The following is a 21,752-nucleotide window of genomic DNA, read 5'->3' on the forward strand; positions in this document are numbered from 1 at the left end:
ACTAAAACCGGATCGTGCCTTCAAGTATTCAGACCCCTTGACCTTCTCCACATTTTGTTACGTTACAGCCTTGCTCTAAAATGTATGAAATAAAAACAATTCCTCAGCAATCTACACACAATACCCCATAATGACAAAGCAAAAACAGGTTTAGACTTTTTTGCAAATTCATTACAAATAAAAAAACAGATACCTTATCTACATAAATATTCAGACCCTTTGCTAGGAGACTCGAAATTGAGCTCAGGTGCATCCTCTTTCCATTGATCATCCTTGATATGTTTCTACAACTTGATTGGAGTCCACCTGTGGTATTCAATTGATTGGACATGATTTGGAAAGGCACACACCTGTCTATATAAAGGTCCCACAGTTGACAGTGCATCAGAGCAAAACCAAGCCATGAGGTCGGAGAAATTGTCCATAGAGCTCCGAGAAAGGATTGTGTCGAGGCACAGACCTGCGGAAGGGTACTAAAACATTTCTGCAGCATTGAAGGTCCCCAAGAACACAGTGGCCTCCATTCTTAAATGGAATAAGTTTGGAACCACCAAGACTCGTCTTAGAGCTGGCCGCCCGGCCAAACTGAGCAATCGGAGGAGAAGGGCCTTGGTCCGGGGTGTGACCAAGAACCCGATGACCACTCTGACAGAGCTCTAGAGTTCCTCTGTGGAGATGGGAGAACCTTCTAGACGGACAACCATCTCTGCAGCACTCCACCAATCAGGCCTTTATGGTAGAGTGGCCAGACGGAAGCCACTCCTCAGTAGAAGGCACATGACATTGAGTTTGGAGTTTGCCAAAAGGCACCTAAAGGCGCTCAGACCATTAGAAACAAGATTCTCTGGTCTGCGGAAACCAAGATTGAACTCTTTGGTCTGAATGCCAAGCGTCACGTCTGGAGGAAACCTGGCACCATCCCTATGGTGAAACATGGTGGTGGCAGCATCATGCTGTGGGGATGTTTTTCAGCGGCAGGGACTGGGAGAGTAGTCAGGATCGAGGGAAAGATGAACGGAGAAAAGTACAGAGAAATCCTTGTTGAATACTTGCTCCAGAGCATTCAGGACCTCAGACTGGGGCGAATGTTCCCCTTCCAACAGGACAATGACCCTAAGCGCACAGCCAAGATAACGCAGGAGTGGCTTCGGGACAAGCCCTCCGAGTGGCCCAGCCAGAGCCCGACTTGAACCCGATCGAACATCTCTGGAGAGACCTAAAAATAGCTGTGAAGCAACACTCCCCATCCAACCTGACAGAGCTTGAGAGGATCTGCAGAGAAGAATGGGAGAAACTCCCCAAATACAGGTGTGCCAAGCTTGTAGAGTAATAACCAAGAAGACTCGATGCTGTAATTGCGGCCAAAGGTGCATCAACAAAGTACTGAGTAAAGGGTCTGAAAACTTGTGTAAAATATGATTTTTCCGTTTTTATTTTTAATAAATTGGGTATTGTGTGTAGATTGAGGGGGGGAAACAATTTAATCAATTTTAGAATAAGGGTGTAACGTAACAAAATGTGGAAAATGTCAAGGGGTCTGAATACTTTCCGGAGTATGAAGAAAAGATAATGAAACGATATATTTATTTTAAATTACAATCTTTGAGAACTAACAATCACCAAAATAAAAGCTAGACGGAAATGTAGAATTTAAAATTCCAAAAACAATGAATTTAGCAGTCTAAATTTTGTTATTATGTTTGAGCAAAATAACACAGCATTAGCCATGGCAAAATGCGTAGAAGCGCAGGAGATTAGCTTTAGAACTGCACAAATGTGTCTCAGAATTTTTTGAATTACAGGAAATTTGCTTAAAAATGCAAAAATTTCTCTGCCACACAAAGATGGGGGTCTGAATTATTTTTTATTTTTTTATTCAGCCGGGTCGATGGGCCTACCACGCCCCCTGACATGCCCCATACTCAACCCACCACCTTATTTGCCCCAGAAAAAAATCCAACAAATGACCTGAAAGTACAGCTCTTTGGCACACAAATACGTGCAAGTGATCGGCAGGTGATCAGTGAGAAGAGAGTTGCCATGGATTGAGTAGCCTGGCGAGTTCATTTGTTTGATGATTTTTTGTTTAGGCGTGCCTTTTTATATTTGTCCCCACAAGAACAAATGGGTTGGGCTGGCCGACTTAAACAGAGCTCGCCCTGGTAAGTACTTTTTCTTCCTAGGTAGATACACTGACAACATCAGTCCGCTTAAACATTCAGACAGGTTATGGAACAGTTAGGCATGCCTTGGACCTGTAGACATAAGAGTTAGAGCCTTGTATGGAGAGATTGTTTACATTGACTGAACTCTATTCCACTACTGAGGCTTGAGTGAGCCACCCGGTGAGTCAGAATAGTACCTGTGAGAATGATGTTGGGGATGTTGCCATGGCTACTGTAGCCCAGCTGCTGGGAGTCTTGCAGGTTGCCTTGGCTTCCCGTCAAACCCATCATCGCTGCTTGGGAGTAGCTGAGGGTTGAGCCCTGGCCGTACAGACTACTGCTGTCAATCATGTTGAACTGCTCCAGCTGTTTGAGGAACAGAGAAAACAGCAAATCAACATACCAGGAGTTTCGCCAACACTCAACAACAAGGGTTCATTTCTGTACACAAATGGTCAATATAAAGATATAGTACAATGGGGAAAAAACTGGAGGCATATTATTCTATTGCGCTTTGTTTCCCAATATTGTCAGAATGGATCAATAGATAGCCCATCACATCAAAAGTGCCTTATCCAATATAAAGATCCAGTTCAAAGAAAAAACTGGAGACCTGTTGTGTTGCGAGGCAAACATATTGGAAACTATTGCCATATAAACAAGTATCTAATATTAACTTGCATAATTAGTCCTGAGGCAGACTGTTAAAACTTAACTTACCTGTTGGGAGAGAGCACTGGTCTGTCTGGATGTGAGTTGCTGGTCATAGAAGTCTGCAAATACACTGCCCAATATGGAGTTGTGCTAGAACACAAGTATATCCCCTCTTTTTGTTAAAAACAATACCAGGATATTAATTCACAAGTAAAAAATACGGGAGAAGAAGAGCAGACACAGAGAGCATTTGAATCACACCACAACTCTGTAAATTAATCATTTCACAATTCATAAGACATTCATATCAAACGATTGGGTTTTGCTTTCCATTGATCTCCAGGCAACACAGAAAACACTGCACACATCTGCAATCCTGCAAACAAACCATAACATACTGTAGCCCGGTCTAGATTAAGCATGATACAGTACAAGCACAGCAGGATTCATGTTTCACAAGCCCATCAATTAATTCACTGTGCATTCAACCTCAATCTCCTCCATTAGTTGATTAAGTCATCACAGTAAACGCTTCACATCTATGCCCATCTCATCTTTCAAGATGACTCTACAGATCAATTGCATTTACCTGTTGTTTTTCTGATGTTCATGTAAGTGCCCCAACCAGCCAATATGTCAACATGCACTGAATACTAGGACCTACTTGAAAGCACTTAATAAATGTTATCAACCCACAACCAATAATGTTGTAGGGAGTCTTTCAAAAGGGTTGCGGTTACCATGTAAGCTTTGTACTGAGAATTCTGATGAACTTTAAATAAATAAACACAACGATATGAAATCATATGGAAATCCCTTTTCTGAGTAAAGCTAGAATTTATAAAACATTCAAATCGTCCAGTAATGCTCTTCAAGTTTTAATTGCATATCCTTATTAAACCCGAAAAGAGTATCCTCTTTCATCGTCCGCCTTAATGTATAAATAATAGGAGCATTTTCACAGGCAGACTCAGGAAGGCAGACTTCGCCATGCCCCTTTAAGTTCAGAACCACATCTGTGCCCTGCCAAAAGAACAGCGGGGAAGAACATGGTAATAGCACATGGACTGTCAGCTACACTGCAGGTTAGCCATCTAGATGAGAGAAAGAATCGATGGGCAAAGCCAACAGAAGCACAAACAAATGAACAAATACAACAAATGTAGCTACTCAATGAAAGATTTCCCCTAACAAGAGATGACTTAGTTGTTCAATGCTGTAAGTTTAGGCCTATATAATACAATGTACATCTAGCCTACAGGCCCTCAGAGGGACACTGCTCCTTCTTGATTTTTCACAATAAACAAGTGATTCAATTCTAGCAAGGATAAAAGGTGGCTCAGGTGGCTAAGTGTTAACTACTTAGTACATTTTCCTTACTCACCTAACTAACTAAAGTGTATCAATTTAGTGACTATGCTACGAGGCCACTTAGGATGCAGACACAGAGAAGCAGCAAAGGGGACGGGGTCAGTGACATTGCGAGACACCACGATGGGGGTGGCAGGGGGTTGAAGACACAAGAGCAGCCAGTAGGGGCAGCCAAGAGGCCCAGCTGACGACGAAAACAGAACTACGATGGAGGAACAGTGTATACAGTCAGCAGGTTTTGGTCACACGCCCTTACTTGAGGCGAGCCTCCAGGTGAGAAGCCTTGATTGGAGACTGGAGAGGTTGGAGACTGATTGGCTGAAGACCCAGCCCTACTGCGGTACTGTTGGGGGAAAGAGCCCTAATACAGGACATTTTAGTTAGACTGACTGACTGACTGACTGTCCCTTCTGAGAAGGTATGCTGTGTGTGTCCCAGCCTGCCTATGAGGACACATACACACAGAGGATGGGGCTCATGTCTTTCCTACAATTTTGCTAAAGATGCCCTGTATTAGTTATTAGTTGACTTGTACCATCATCATGGCCTTGATTTAACCTAACTGTATAAAGAGACCAGAATTAGGCTAACAATCAAACGTTTTAATGGAATCCCTCAGACTCTGTGGCTTCAATGATCAAAAATAATGTTATGTAAGGGTTTGTTCCTCCTTTAGGGTGTGTACTGTGCAAATAGCTGACTCACTAGCTAGCCATTTGGGGTCATTCTTCAACAAGATAACCGAGTAATCAACTGGCATTTACAGTAGTAGCTCTCTCCTCTCGGTTTGTCTTCTGCTCAAGACAAGACCACTGCAATCCACTTCCACAGGATCCAGCACATCACCAGTACAATGGTCAAATTCCATGTTCACGCAATAGAAGGTTAGTTGACTGTATATGTTTACTCAAACAAAAGCTGAGTTGACACATGATCACCCAATGTGAGGTGATGAATCTCATATTTTATCTCTCAGTTCACTACTGAGGTATACAGTATGTGGGTCTTTCTATAAATAAATGGGGCCAATGTGTGACATTGGGATAAACTATTTAAAATGGTTTGAAACAAAAATATGCTATCCATTCATGTTTTTGTATTTTCTTATATCTGAGAATTAACCAATGATATCAGGCCCCACCCGGCCATGGTTACAGACACCTGTGTGTTCTTTGACACGTTATGAACTAGTGGCCCGCAGTGTTTGTCATTATACCCTGATGAAGACAGCTTGTCTGTCGAAACGTTGGTGATTAAATGATTGCATCTGAGCTCCTGGAGTGTGCAGCTCTCCTTTTATTTTCCAAGTGTTCTAGCCAGCACCTCACCTAAACAGGTGTGCGTTTCTTTCGCCACTAGATTGAAACAAAAATAAAACAGATTTTCATGCAGTTCCACATACTTCGAGGAATAATTAATCCATTACTCCACCTATATAACAGGCCTAGGACTATACATAATTTAAGCAGAGTTCATACAAACATTGGCAAGTCAAATTCAGGGACTTTTCCCAAGCACTTAAATGTAATTGTCAAGGACCTCAATGTTATACAATCGTATAATTTATATTATGAACTGGGTGGTTCGAGCCCTGAATACTGATTGGCTGCATGTTTTGTATAACACAGGTATGACAAAACATTTATTTTCACTGTTCTAATTATGTTGGTAACCAATTTATAATAGCAATAGCTCCGTATCGTGTCGTACAAGAACAGCCCTTAGCAGTGGTATATTGGCCACAGCCCCTCGTACCTTATTGCTTAATTATACCATGACATTGTTGAATACTCGTTTCTGATTGGCTTGAAGGGCATTCTAGAGTGTGCATTATGTAAGGGACAATCAACGAGGGGCTATGCTTTCTATGGAAAATGGTGAACGACGTGGAAGGTGTGTTCCACGACACGCTAACGTTCAACGGAATTGCATTATTTTCCAGAGAACGCATAACGTTAGATCCCCGGGTTGATTATCCCTATTATACTGTAACGACCCTGGGTTTTCCTTCACTACCCGCTCTATGAAACAGCAGGGAGCAGGTGGATGTTGAACACATTTCTACCAGCAAATGAACACATTTCTTGCGGGCAAATGTGTTACTTACTCCTGAGGTGCTGACTTGCTGCACCCTCGACAAATATTGTGATTATTATTATTATTATTATTATTATTATTATTATTATTTGACCATGCTGGTCATTTATGAACATTTGAACATCTTGGCCATGTTGTGTTATAATCTCTACCCGGCACAGCCAGAAGAGGACTGGCCACCCCACATAGCCTGGTTCCTCTAGGTTTCTTCCTCGGTTTTGGCCTTTCTAGGGAGTTTTTCCTAACCACCGTGCTTCTACACCTGCATTGCTTGCTGTTTGGGGTTTTAGGCTGGGTTTCTGTACAGCACTTTGATATATCAGCTGATGTAAGAAGGGCTATATAAATACATTTGATTTGTTAAATTATAGCAATGGTATAATAGGGATAAACAACTCGGAAGATTACTTCCACAACGCACTAACACCTCCCACATCGTTCATTATTTTCCATAGAGCGCATAGCGCCTCGTTGATGATTGTACATATAGGGCTTAACAGATTTTCCTGTAGCCTACATTATGTGGCTGGCGCAGGCACACAAAATAAATCCATGAATAGTGGTAATCTCACCATAACTGTTTTTATAATGAGAAAGTAACCAAAAAACTGGTTCATTTTTTTAATGGAAGGATTTGCATGGAAAGCCAAGTTGAAGCCAACAGATATTGTCGTCCTCATAATAACCGCACATGGTTTTATCGCAACAGAGTAGCAAGACCCTTCAATTGACGCAGCGGGAAACAAATGAGTGGCCACATCTCTCACAAAAACGGATCAAAATGAAATCACAGATAATTATAAAGGAGTAGGAGAACTTTTTGGCTACAATAATTACAAGGACTTCTCAAGCCCAAATTGTGGGAATGTCTGATTTTCAAGGTAGGCCTATTCCAGTACTTGAATTTCTGAGCTCAAAATTCAAGTTCAAGTAGGCTTCTTCAAGCCCCTTGCATTGTTCAAAATTGCAAGTGTAACATGGAAAACAAAATGTATTTATGTTATTTCATTACCAGATCATGTAAAGACACCCACTAGGCTATGTAATTTGTTGTCATTATATCCAGAATATTTAATAGGATTAGCATAGACTGTGTCCAATTCCAGGCACAAAAACATGTGAAAACATTACCCTGATTCTTTCTCTGTGAAATCTAACAAGACCCTGCTGTAAATCAAGCAGAAAACCATCAATGATTTTTCAATCGCATTTATTATTTTGGATTTGTGTGCCCATGAAAACTGTTTTCACCCCATAACATAAGGAGACTAAATGTTACGTAGACTACATTTCTGAGATCTCTATACAAAAAACTGACGAGAGCTAGATCCAGTATTCTTACAGGGTTTAAGTTCAATGTCTATTTTAACTGTAATGCTTAATATAGATAACGATAACTTAAACTGCCATAAAGTCATGTTTTATCTCTCACGATTTTGGACAAATTCGTCAAGACACCAACCACGATAAAGGGATGAAAATAGGTTTTAAATAAACTTGTGAATTGTACTGAATATAGCTATGATCCCCCTTATATCTTAATGTAATGACATGAAAATGACATGAAAAATTGGCAGATTATTATCAATGACTTATCAACAGCTGTAACAAGTTGTCCAGTGTTGGAAATCCTCAATGGTGCCCTAACTTACAGAAAGACCTACGTATGGGTTGCTCAATAAATTATGCAGTGAAATAAGAAATAAGTGATGCTATATAGCTGAAGCAGATGCCTCTAATACGGCCATAAAATAAAAGGGTTAGCAATAGCTTCAAGTTTACATAAAAATAGAATAACTTGTCACGATAGAAAACTGCCCTCTGCTAAGAGGTAGTATACAGTATATGAACACACTTGCAACAGAAACTGATGCATTCGTATTGTAATACTATTCAATGAAGCATCTGCTTACACATGGGCACTAAAATCTCTAAGTTCAGCAGGGTTGGGGCGATGCTAAAGGAATGTTTGACACTTAAATTCCAGAGAGCATTTCTCTACCGAATGCTCCTAAAGCAGAAAAAAAACTACTTTAAGAAGTAGGCTAGTTCCTCTGACCTCAAGATCAAACCAAAGATCAAATTGTGTTCCATAGTGTAGGAACACTAAGTGGGTATGAGTACTATATTGTCCTACGGACATAGTGTAGGATAGGGAAACGTTTGAAGAGGGAACGGTTTGATTAGGTAAGCTTACCGAGTTCATATCCATGGAGTTCTGTGTCTGGATGGAGGAGGTGTTCAGAGGGGAGGGGAGCTGAACCAGCCTGGTCAGTCCTTGAGTAGTCTGCTGCTGTTGCTGCTGCTGCTGAGAGGAGGACTGGCTGAAGAACGCATACTGGGACAACTGCGCTTCCAGAGTCATGGCATCTATGGTCTCCGCCTGAGACAGATGGACATAGGGGTTTGAAATTAGTCAGTGGGGGGAAAAGGGAGAAGTAGTCTACAAACTGATAGAAACATCTACTACAATCCTCCATTCTCTTACCTTTTAGTCATTTGGCAGGTGCTCTTATCCAGAGCAACTTTAAGTGCATTCAAATAGGGAGGATACAACTACAGAATACAATAATTGTCAATACACAAGGAAGGTTATTTAGAAATATGTAACAATCACAGTGCTAGAAGGGTAAAGTACGGTACGTGCTACCTGGGCGAGGGTGAGCGGTGGCGACAGGGTGGGGGAGAGCTGTAGGGAGTGGTGCTGGTGGGAGTCCTGGTTGACCATGTTGTCCTGCCTGCCTTGCTGGGAGGTGGTCTGTCCTGGTGGAACACAAAACAGCAAACATCCCCTTGAGAATTCTCACAGTTTCATAGAAAGCTAAAGAAATAGAGTCATAGATAGATACATTTTGGCACCATACGTTGTCACCATCTCCTCACACTTTTGAAAAATCAGGATTTCAAACCCGGTTTGCAAAACCCTGTATATCTATTGTTCTGGAAGGTGGAGGACAGAGGTCACCTTGGCTGGTGGAACCGAAACTGTGTGAGTGGCTGGGGGCCAGGTTTCCCATGCTGTTGGAGGCGCTGAGGGTGGAGTCTTCGGGGTCCAGGGGGGTGGGCAGCGGAGGGGGGAACTGGATGTTGGTCAGATCAGGCAGGGAGCCACCACCCGTGTCGTGGGCTGATGGCATCAGTGTCGCAGTCAGATCCTGATCCGGAGACGGAAATATACTGGAAATAGAAAAAGAGTTGATCGGTATCCCCATAATGATAGTTGAGGTAGTATCAGTGATGTATATCAAGCCTGGATTGTTGATGCTATGTTTTGGCCAATGAGAGGCTTTGACTCCACCGGTCAGCCATATTGGTACTCCTCAGAAGAAGCAGTCCCTCCATAGGAATGAATGGAATTCTACAGTATTTCAATTAAAAGGACACAATTACATGTATTTACAGTGCCTTCAGAAAGTAGTCATAGCCCTTGACTTATTCCACATTTTGTTTTGTTACTGACTGAATTCAAATTGATTTTCTCTCACCCGTCTACACACAATACCCCATGACAAAGTGAAAACATGTTTTTTGAAAATGTTGCTAATTTATAGAAAATAAAATACAAAAATGTCTAATGTATTTAAGTATTCACACCCCTGTGTCAATACTCTGTAGAAGCACCGTTGGCAGCGATTACACCTGTGAGTCTTTCTGGGTAAGTCTCAATGAGCTTTCCACACCTGGATTGTGCAACAATCGGCCATTATTCTTTTCAAAATTCTTCAAGCTCTGTGAAATTGGTTGTTGATCATTGCTAGACAACCATTTTCAGGTCTTCCCATAAATGTTCAAGTAGATTTAAGTCTAAACTGTAACTCTGCCACTCAGGAAAATTCAAGGTCTTCTTGGTAAGCAAATCCAGTGTAGATTTGGCCTTATGTTGTAGGTTATTGTCCTGCTGAAAGGTGAATCAATCTCCCAGTGTCTGGTGGAAAGCAGACTGCAAATAATCTGGGTGGCCATTTGATTTGTTGTTCAGGAGTCTTATGGCTTGTTAGAAGCCTCATGGACCTAGACCTGGCGCTCCGGTACCGCTTGGCGTGCAGTAGCAGAGAGAACCGTCTATGACTAGGGTGACTGAAGTCTTTGACAATTTTTAGGGCCTTCCTTTGACACCGCCTGGTATAGAGTATAACATGATAAGCATACCCATAACATGATGCAGACACCACTATGCTTGAAAATATAGTGTTATTCAGTAATGTGTTGTATTTGCCCCAAACATAAGGCTTTGTATTGGGGACAAAAATGAATTGCTTTGCCAATTTAGTTTGCAGTATTACTTTAATGCCTTGTTGCAAACAGGATGCATGTTTTAGAATATTTTTGTTCTGTACAGGCTTCCTTCTTTTCACTCTGTCAATTAGGTTAGTATTGTGGAGTAACTACAATATTGTGGATCTATCGTCAGTTTTTTCCTGTCACAGCTATTAAACTCTAACTGTTTTAAAGTCACCATTGGTGACCGCTCAACCAATCATGGTGAAATCCCTGAGAGGTTTCCTTCCTTTTTGGCGACTGAGGAAGGATGCCTATATCTTCGTATTGACTGGGTGTATTGATACACCATCCAAAGTGTAATTAATAACTTCACCATGCTCAAAGGGATATTAAATGCCAGCTTTTTTAACCATTTACCAATAGGTGCCCTTCTTTGCAAGGCATTGGGAAAACGTCCCTGGTCTTTGTGGTTGAATATGTGTTTGAAATTCACTGCTTGACTGGGTGACCTTAGAGATATTTGTGTCGGGTACAGAGATGAGGTAGTCATTCAAAAATCATGTTAAACACTATTATTGCACACAGAGTGAGTCCATGCAACTTATGTGACTTGTTAAGCACATTTTTACCCCTGAACTTATTTATGTTTGCCATAACAAAAGGGGTTGAATACTTATTGAATCAAGACATTTCAGCTTTTCAATTTTTATTAATTTGTAAAATGTAGAAAAAACAAATTTCACTTTTACATTCAATTCAGGCTGTAACAACAAAATGTGGAAAAAGTCAAGGGGTGTGAATACTTTCTGAAGGCGCTAAGTATTATTTTGTTGTAGTGGGGACTAACATTCAAGCTCTATAAAAATGATAATTTAAGGAAAATGTGTTTAGTTTAAAAGTATTAAGGTGTCTAATAGAATAAACGTGGCAAAAAAAAATGTAGACATTAATAAATGCATTTCCATAGCGTCCAATGTTTTTTACAATGGTGGGGGTGTGCTAAAATGGAGGCATGTTGGCTTCAACAAAAGCGCCCTGTCCGCCATCTAGTATACTGAATATATTTAAATCATTGGGTAGTATATGCACAGCCAGCCAATTTCCCAGGCTGCTGCAGAGTATGTAAAACAACATAGAAAAATAAATCAGAATTGTGGATTTCCCTTGGAAATGTACACTACCGTTCAAAAGTTTGGGGTCACTTAGAAATGTCCTTGTTTTCCATGAAAATTAATAGGAAATATGGTCAAGACGTTGACAAGGTTATAAATAATGATTTAATTGAAATAATAATTGTGTCCTTCAAACTTCGCTTTGTCAAAGAATCCTCCATTTGCAGCAATTACAGCCATGCAAACCTTTGGCATTCTAGTTGTCAATGAGACAATGAGTTGTCAATGAGATTTCATCCCATGCTCCCTGAAGCACCTCCCACAAGTTCGATTGGCTTGATGGGCACTTCTTACTTACCATACGGTCAAGCTGCTCCCACAACAGCTCAGTAGGGTTGAGATCCGGTGACTCTGCTGGCCACTCCATTATAGACAGAATACCAGCTGACTGCTTCTTCCCTAAATAGTTATTGCATAGTTTGGAGCTGTGCTTTGGGTCATTGTCCTGTTGTAGGAGGAAATTGGCTCCAATTAAGCGCTGTCCACAGGGTATGGCATGGCGTTGCAAAATGGAGTGATAGCCTTCCGTCTTCAAGATCCCTTTTACCCTGTACAAATCTCCCACTTCACCACCACCAAAGCACCCCCAGACCATCACATTGCCTCCCCCATGCTTGACAGATGGCGTCAAGCACTACTCCAGCATAATTTCATTTTTTTCTGTGTCTCACGAATGTTCTTTGTGATCCGAACACCTCAAACTTGGATTTGTCTGTCCATAACACTTTTTTCCAATCTTCTTCTGTCCAGTGTCTCTGTTCTTTTGCCAATTTTAATCTTTACTTTTTATTGGCCAGTCTGAGATATGACTTTTTCTTTGCAACACTGCCTAGAAGGCCAGCATCCCGGAGTTGCCTCTTCACTGTTGACGTTGAGACTGGTTGTTTTGCGGGTACAGGAGTCTGTTTCTCAAACTAGACACTAATGTACTTGTCTTCTTTCTCAGTTGTGCACCGGGGCCTCCCACTCCTCTCTATTCTGGTTAGAGCCACTTTGCACTGTTCTGTGAAGGGAGTAGTACACAGCGTTGTATGAGATCTGCAGTTCCTTGGCAATTTCTCGCATGAAATAGCCTTCATTTCTCAGAACAAGAACAGACTGACGAATATCAGAAGAAAGTTCTTTGTTTCTGGCCATTTTGAGCCTGTAGTCAAACCTAGAAATGCTGACGCTCCAGATACTCAACTGGTCTAAAGAAGGCCAGTTTTATTGCTTCTTTAATTAGCACAACAGTTTTCAGCTGTGCTAACAATTGCAAAATGGTTTTCTAATGATCAATTAGCGTTTTAAACTGATAAACTTGGATTAGCTAACACAACGTGCTATTGGAACACAGGAGTGATGGTTGCTGATAATGGGCCTCTGTACGCCTATGTAGATATTCAAATTAAAATCATCCATTTCCAGCTACAATAGTCATTTACAACATTAACAATGTCTACACTGTAATTCTGATCAATTTGATGTTATATTAATGGACAAAAAAAGTCGCTTTTCTTTCAAAATCAAGGAAATGTATTTTGAAAGGTAGTGTACATGGTCCTTCGAGCCAGATAGGAAGTTAGTCCGGATAGGAAGCGAATAGTCCTTTTTGAGGTCAGTTCGGTTAGAATATATGGTTTTCTATTTCGGTATCCATCTATTTTTTTTTTTTTACATTAAATGCACTATGCATTATGTGGGCTGAATGCTGTAACACAGAATAAAAATATATAAAAAAGTTTTTAAAAACTATTAAAATGGTAGTGACTACCCACTATTGCTTATTAACCGTAATTTATTCACATTACTTTATTTTAATTAAACATTTGTTTTATTTTATTTTAGTAGTTCTTCAAAGTAAATAAGGTATACTTATATGACTGCTGAATACCAACTATCAATCACTTAAAAACATGTATTTTCTGGTAGCAATACCTTGTTAAGCAACTGCTTTTATCCCTCTCAATCATGCAGTTGGTTTTCCCTCAGTCGGTCTTTTCCACACCATTCGTATTACAGCTCAGTGCTCCACACAGACCGGGCAAGTTGGCGGGCGCGCAATGGATTATGGTCATTGTCGTTAATTACCACTTTTTCTGAGCTAAACCATGTCGAAAATGTTTCTCCCTACTACAATCGCACACTTCATGCTTGATCTGATTCATCTCTACAGAAACTACACATTCAGCTCACAGAAGAAAAAAAACCAAAATGGAATTCAAACAATGGAACCAACATCGGTTAATTAGTTGTTTTAAAAAGCAAAAAAATAATTGCATACAAGCCCAAGGACAGGTTAATTGTCTCCAATTGATTTCCCTCTTATAAAATCAGGACACATATCTGCTGATATCCCTGCAAGGGAATCTGTTCGAATTCTAAAAATAACAATAACATAAAATCACACACAGCCAGAAATGGCTGGATCCACAACATTTCTCAAAGATCTAAAACTATTCCAAAATATCAGATGTCTACAGTTGAAAAAACATCAACTCATCACTAAGCCACCATAATCTGTCAGTTGTCGCAGGCTATCGTAATCAGCCATTCAAATCTCACATGTAGTCAAGATTTGTTTTTAAATGTTACAGCCTGTGGGACTCATTGAAGTACTCACTTGATTCCTGGGACCTTGGACCTTGATGAAGCATTCTAAGGGAAAATAAAAATTACAACTCAGAATACAATACAACTCAGAATACAATACAACTCAGAATACAATACAACTCACTTAGGGCTGTATAACAAAACAGTGGAGATACAGTTGAAGTCAGAAGTTTACATAAACTAGTTTTAAATTACTCCAACCTAAGTGTTTCAACCACTCCACAAATTTCTTGTTAACAAACTATAGTTTTGGCAAGTCGGTTAGGACATCTACTTTGTGCATGACACAAGTCATTTTTCCAACAATTGTTTACAGACAGATTATTTCACTGCATCACAATTCCAGTGGGTCAGAAGTTTACATACACTAAGTTGACTGTGCCTTTAAACAGCTTGGAAATTTACATAAAATGTCATGGCTTTAGAAGCTTCTGATTGACTCAAATGATGTCAATTAGCCTATTGTGTACCTGTGGATGTATTTCAAGGTCTACCTTCAAACTCTGTGCCTCTTTGCTTGATATCATGGAAAAATCCAAAGAAATCAGACAAGACCTCAGAAGAAAAATTGTAGACCTCCACAAGTCTGGTTCATCCTTGGGATCAATTTCCAAATGCCTGAATGTACCACATTCATCTGTACAAACGATAGTATGCAAGTATAAACACCGTGGGACCACGCAGCAGTCATACCGCTCAGGAAGGAGACGCATTCTGTCTCCTAGAGATGAACATACTTTTGTGCGAAAAGTGAAAATTAATCCCAGAACAGTAAAGAACCTTGTGAAGATGCTGGAGGAAACATGTACAAAAGCATATATCCACAGTAAAACGAGTCCTATATATCGACATAACCTGAAAGGCTGCTCAGCAGGGAAAAAGCCACTGCTCCTAAACCACCATAAAAAAAAACAGACTACGGTTTGCAACTGCACATGGGGACAAAGATGGTACTTTTTGGAGAAATGTCCTCTGGTCTGATGAAACAAAAATAGAACTGTTTGGCCATCATGACCCTCGTTATGTTTGGAGGAAAAAGGGGGAGGATGGAAAATTGTGGATATATTGAAGCAACATCAGTCAGGAAGTTAAAGCTTGGTTGTAAATGGGTCTTCCAAATGGACACTGACCCCAAGCATACTTCCAAAGTTGAGGCAAAATGGCTTAAGGACAACAAAGTCAAGGTATTGGAGTGGCCATCACAAAGCCCTGACCTCAATCCCATAGAAAATGTGGGCAGAACTGAAAAAGCGAATGCGAGCAAGGAAGCCTACAATCCTGACTCAGTTACACCAGCTCTGTCAGGAGGAATGGGCTAAAAATTCATCCAACTTTTGGGGGAAGCTTGTGGAAGGCTACCCGAAACGTTTGGCCCAAGTTAAACAATTTAAAGGCAATACACTCAATTAGTATTTGGTAGCATGTAAACTTTTGACCCACTGGGAATGTGATGAAATAAATAAAAGCTGATATATAAATAAACAATTCTCTCTATTATTCTGAAATTTCACATTCTTAAAATAAAGTGGTGATCCTAACTGACCTAAAACAGGGAATTCTTATCAGGATTAAATGTCAGGAATTGTGAAAAACTGAGTTTAAATGTATTTGGCTAAGGTGTATGTAAACCTCCGACTTCAACTGTAAATCACCAGATCTGGGTGCATTTCACCTTTTTACCATCCCAGTTCTGTTTCTGTTCGTCTTTGTCCATATCTGATTCTGTGTCTTCTGTCCTTGGTACATGAAGCATAAGCACTGGGGAGATTGAGGAGAAGAAAGAGGGAGAGGGAGTTGCATTTATCTAATTGTCACTTATCTAGAATAACAAAAAGCTACAAATATACAGTACCAGTCAAAAGTTTGGAAAACACACCTACTCATTCCAGGGTTTTTATTTATTTGGATTATGTTCTACATAATAGTGAAGACATCAACACTATGAAATAACATATGGAATCATGTAGTAACCAGAAACAAATCCAAATATATTTTATATTCTTCAAAGTAGCCACCCTTTGCCTTGATGACAGCTTTGCATACGCTTGGCATTCTCTCAACCAGCTTTATCAGGTAGTCACCTGGAATGCATTTCAATTAACAGATGTGCCTTATAGTTTGTGGAATTGATTTCCTTCTTAATGCTTTTGAGCCAATCAGTTGTTTTGTGACAAGGTAGGGGTGGAAAACAGAAGATCGCCCTATTCGGTAAAAGACCAAGTCCATATTATGGCAAGAACAGCTCAAATAAGCAAAGAGAAACGACAGTCCATCATTACTTTAAGACATGAAGATCAGTCAATTTCAAGAGCTTAGAAAATTTCTTCAAGTGCAGTCGCAAAAACCGTCAAGCGCTATGATGAAACTGGCTCTCATGAGGACCGCCACCTTTATTTAACCAGGTAGGCCAGTTGAGAACAAGTTCTCATTTACAACTGCGACCTGACCAAGATAAAGCAAAGCAGTGCGACACAAACAGAGTTACACATGGAATAAACGTACAGTCAATAACACAATAAAAAATAATAATACAGTGTGGCAAATGAAGTAAGTTTAGGGAGCTAAGGCAATTAATTGGCCATAGTGGCGAAACAATTACAATTTAGCAATTAAAAACACTGGAGTGATAGATGAGCAGAAGATGAATGTGAAAGTAGAGATACTGGGGTGCAAAGGAGCAAGACAAGAAATAATATGGGGATGTGGTAGTTGGGTGTGCTATTTACAGATGGGCTATGTACAGGTGCAATGATCTGTAAGATGCTCTGACAGCTGATGCTTAAAGATAGTGAGGGAGATATGAGTCTCCAGCTTCAGTGATTTTTGTAATTTGTTCCAGTCATTGGCAGCAGAGAACTGGAAGGAAAGGCGGACCAAAGTAGGAGTTGGCTTTGGGGGTGACCAGTGAAATATACCTGCTGGAGCGCGTGCTACGGGTGGGTGCTGCTCCGGTGACCAGTGAGCTGAGATAAGGCGGGCCTTTACCTAGCAAAGACTTATAGATGACCTGGAGCCAGTGGGTTTGGCGACGAATATGAAGTGAGGGCCAGCCAATGAGAGCATTCAGGTCGCAGTGGTGGGTAGTATATGGGGCTTTGATGACAAAACTGATGGCACTCTGATAGACTACATACAGTTTGCTGAGTAGAGTGTAGGAGTCTATTTTGTAAATGATATTGCCGAAGTCAAGGATCGGTATGATAGTCAGTTTTACGAGGGTGTTTGGCAGCCTGAGTGAAGGATGCTTTGTTGCGAAATAGGAAGCTGATTCTAGATTTCATTTTGGATTGGAGATGCTTAACGTGAGTCAGGAAGGAGAGTTTAGGAAGGATAATTTCATTAGAGTTACAAGCCTCAGAAATTGCAGCCCAAATAAATGCTCAACAGACACATCTCAACATCAATTGTTCAGAGGAGACTGCGTGAATCAGGCCTTCATGGTCAAATTGCTGCAAAGAAACTATTACTAAAAAGGACACTGATAAGAAGAAGAGACTTGCTTGTGCCAAGAAACACGAGCAATGGACATTAGACTGGTGAAAATCTGTCCTTTGGTCTGATGATTCCAAATGTTTGATTTTTGGTTCCAACCGCTGTGTCTTTGTGAGACGCAGAGTAGGTGAACGGATGATCTCCACATGAGTGGTTCCCACCGTGAAGCATGGAGGAGGTGTGATGGTGCTTTGCCAGTGACACTGTCAGTGATTTATTTCAAATAGCACACTTAACCAGCATGGCTACCACAGCAGCAATACGCAATCACATCAAGTTTGCACTTAGTGGGACTATCATTTGTATTTCAACAGGACAATGACCCAACACACCTTCAGGCTGTGTAAGGGCTATTTGACCAAGAAGGAGAGTGATGTAGTGCTGCATCAGATAACCTGCCTACACCCAAATGAGATGGTTTGGGATGAGCTGGACCGCAGAGTGAAGGAAAAGCAGCCAACAAGTACTCAGCAAATGTGGGAACGCCTTCAAGACTGTTGGAAAAGCATTCCAGGTGAAGCTGGTTGAGAGAATGCCAAGAGTGTGCAAAGCTGTCAACACAACTGATTGGCTCAAACGCATTAAGGAAAGAAATTCCACAAATTTACTTTTAACAAGGCACACCTGTTAATTGAAATGGATTCCAGGTGACTGGCTAATGAAGCTGTTTGAGAGAATACCAAGAGTGTGCAAACCTCTCATCAAGGCAAACGGTGCCTTCTTTGAAGAATCTGAAATATGTTTTAATTTGTTTAACACTTTTTTGGTTAATACATGACTCCATACGTGTTATTTCATAGTGAAGACCTCAAAACTATTATTCTACAATGTAGAAAATAGTAAAAATAAAGTAAAACCCTTGAATGAGGTGGTGTCCAAACTTTTGACTGGTACTGTATACAGTGGGGCATAAAAGTATTTAGTCAGCCACCAATTGTGCAAGTTCTCCCACTTAAAAGGATGAGAGAGGCCTGTAATTGTCATCATAGGTACACTTCAACTATGACAGACAAAATGAGAAAAAAAATCCAGAAAATCACATTGTAGGACTTTTAATGAATTTATTTGCAAATTATGGTGGAAAATCAGTATTTGGTCACCGACAAACAAGCAAGATTTCTGGCTCTCACAGACCTGTAACAATATCTTTCAGAGGCTCCTCTGTCCTCCACTCGTTACCTGTATTAATGGCACCTGTTTGAACTTGTTATCAGTATAAAAGACACCTGTCCACAACCTCAAACAGTCACACTCCAAACTCCACTATGGCCAAGACCAAAGAGCTGTCAACGGACACCAGAAACAAAATTGTAGACCTGCACCAGGCTGGGAAGACTGAATCTGCAATAGGTAAGCAGCTTGGTTTGAAGAAATCAACTGTGGGAGCAATTATTAGGAAATGGAAGACATACAAGACCACTGATAATCTCCCTCGATCTGGGGCTCCACGCAAAATCTCACCCCGTGGGGTCAAAATGATCACAAGAACGGTGAGCAAAAATCCCAGAACCACACGGGGGGACCTAGTGAATGACCTGCAGAGAGCTGGGACCAAAGTAACAAAGCCTTCCATCAGTAACACACTACGCCGCCAGGGACTCAAATCCTGCAGTGCCAGACGTGTCCCTCTGCTTAAGCCAGTACATGTCCAGGCCCGTCTGAAGTTTGCTAGAGAGCATTTGGATGATCCAGAAGAAGATTGGGAGAATGTCATATGGTCAGATGAAACCAAAATATAACTTTTTGGTAAAACTCAACTCGTCGTGTTTGGAGGACAAAGAATGCTGAGTTGCATCCAAAGAACACCATACCTACTGTGAAGCATGGGGGTGGAAACATCATGCTTTGGGGCTGTTTTTCTGCAAAGGGACCAGGACGACTGATCCGTGTAAAGGAAAGAATGAATGGGGCCATGTATCGTGAGATTTTGAGTGAAAACCTCCTTCCATCAGCAAGGGCATTGAAGATGAAAGTGGCTGGGTCTTTCAGCATGACAATGATCCCAAACACACCGCCCGGGCAACGAAGGAGTGGCTACGTAAGAAGCATTTAAAGGTCCTGGAGTGGCCTAGCCAGTCTCCAGATCTCAACCCCATAGAAAATCTTTGGAGGGAGTTGAAAGTCCGTGTTGCCCAGCAACAGCCACCAAAACAGCACTGCTCTAGAGGAGATCTGCATGGAGGAATGGGCCTAAATACCAGCAACAGTGTGTGAAAACCTTGTGAAGACTTACAGAAAACCTCTGTCATTGCCAACAAAGGGTATATAACAAAGTATTGAGAAACTTTTGTTATTGAGCAAATACTTATTTTCCACCATAATTTGCAAATAAATTCATTAGAAATCCTACAATGTGATTTTCCGGATTTTTTTATTCATTTTGTCTGTCATAGTTGAAGTGTACCTATGATGAAAATTACAGGCCTCTCTCATCCTTTTAAGTGGGAGAACTTGCACAATTGGTGGCTGACTAAATACTTTTTTGCCCCACTGTATATTGAAACTCCAGCATAGCCCGAAAATATTTTTGGTATCTCAGATTGTTTTGGCAATTCTCACATAGCAAACTTCATTGGGATAAAGGATGTTTGACATGCTTTTAACATTTGTATCAAACCATCTTTTAGAAAATCATGATGAAAGTGGCCATTTTAGGCCCTTGTTAGGCAAATATGTGATTGGAACAGTAGCAACAGAACGTATGATGCAACAAACGTATCTAAAACAGCATTGTTGTCTGAAAAGCATGTAAACAATGTTTTGTTCTGATGGGAAATAAAAGGTCTTCACGACTTTATTCCTCAATTTCACCTTTTATTGTAAAATCTAAAATGCAAACGTCATCCAAACATCACACGGAACACATCCACAGCCAAACTCATTCCATAAACTAGTCTAAATACCAGATTGCGCTGACCCCCCCAAAAAACACAATTTAGCGACCTAACAGCTAGATTTGTTTACAATGTACCACATCTCTGGTGACCACAAAGAGAGATGTAATATTGTTTAGAAAAGAGATGCGTGTCAGTTAAGCAAACAGCAGCTAAATTCTTTATGATGGCAACCATGTTTGTTTATGTTTGAAAAGTAAAAACTCCTAATTCCTGAATGCCAATCACTATAAGATGCAAATAAACAAAATATATATATATTTTTTTTACTTACTTTGCCCACTTTTCAGCATATTACAAATCTTCGATGTACGTGTTACAGTGCATACAAGAACCGGAGCATATGACTTGTAACATGGAACCCAAACCGGCTGCACGCGTACGCCATCGTGCATAAATGTATTTTGTCCCCCTACACCAAATGCGATCACGACACGCAGGTTAAAATATCAAAATAAAATCTGAACCAATTACATTAATTTGGGGACAGGTCGAAAAGCATTAAACATGTATGGCAATTTAGCTAGCTAGTTTGCACTTGCTAGCTAATTTGTCCTATTTAGCTAGCTTGCTGTTGCTAGATAATTTGTCCTGGGATATAAACATTGAGTTGTTATTTTACCTGAAATGAACAACGTCCTCTACTCCGACAATTAATCCACACATAAAAGTCAACTAAATTGTTTCTAGTCATCTCTCCTCCTTCCAGGCCTTTTCTTCTCTGGACTTTATATTGCGACTTTCATAAATTAGGTGCATTACTGCCACCGACCTAGTTCGTCTTTCAGTCACCCACGTGGGTATAACCAATGAGGAGATGGCACGTGGGTACCTGCTTCTATAAACCAATGAGGAGATGGGAGAGGCAGGACTTGCACTGCGATCTGCATCACAAATAGAACTGACTTCTATTTTAGCCCTTGGCTAAAGGAGAAATTTATATGCCAATAAAAAATAAAACCACCCGAAAGCAGGTCTGAGCTGGCAACCCTGAAGTACCATAGTTACAATCTGATGCCGCGTTCAAGACAACACTGGGAACTCCAAAAAAAGACAAGCTCCAACTGGGAAAAGTAGTTTTGAACGGTCATCCA

General features: G+C 40.6%; 1 protein-coding gene across 5 annotated transcripts in view; it reads right to left on the minus strand.

The window, feature by feature from the left end:
* The window catches only part of crtc1a (CREB regulated transcription coactivator 1a), a 44,679-nt gene that overhangs the window by 10,364 nt on the left and 12,563 nt on the right, over positions 1-21,752 (minus strand). Inside the window, exons 6-13 of one of the 5 annotated variants that reach the window (XM_090182001.1) lie at positions 15,945-16,030; positions 14,283-14,317; positions 9,253-9,464; positions 8,938-9,050; positions 8,485-8,670; positions 4,447-4,551; positions 2,886-2,969; positions 2,363-2,531 (exon numbers count right to left, since the gene is read on the minus strand). In XM_090182001.1, coding sequence (XP_090038127.1) covers positions 2,363-2,531; positions 2,886-2,969; positions 4,447-4,551; positions 8,485-8,670; positions 8,938-9,050; positions 9,253-9,464; positions 14,283-14,317; positions 15,945-16,030 — 990 coding nt within the window. Of the gene's footprint in view, positions 1-2,362; positions 2,532-2,885; positions 2,970-4,249; positions 4,552-8,484; positions 8,671-8,934; positions 9,051-9,252; positions 9,465-14,282; positions 14,318-15,944; positions 16,031-21,752 lie in introns of those variants that run through there. The other 4 variants (XM_090182000.1, XM_090182003.1, XM_090182002.1 and 1 more) reach the window with 4 other exon arrangements.

Source organism: Oncorhynchus mykiss, chromosome 8 (assembly GCF_057628025.1).
Source record: "Oncorhynchus mykiss isolate SJ-2025 chromosome 8, ASM5762802v1, whole genome shotgun sequence".
Classification (NCBI taxonomy): domain Eukaryota; kingdom Metazoa; phylum Chordata; class Actinopteri; order Salmoniformes; family Salmonidae; genus Oncorhynchus; species Oncorhynchus mykiss.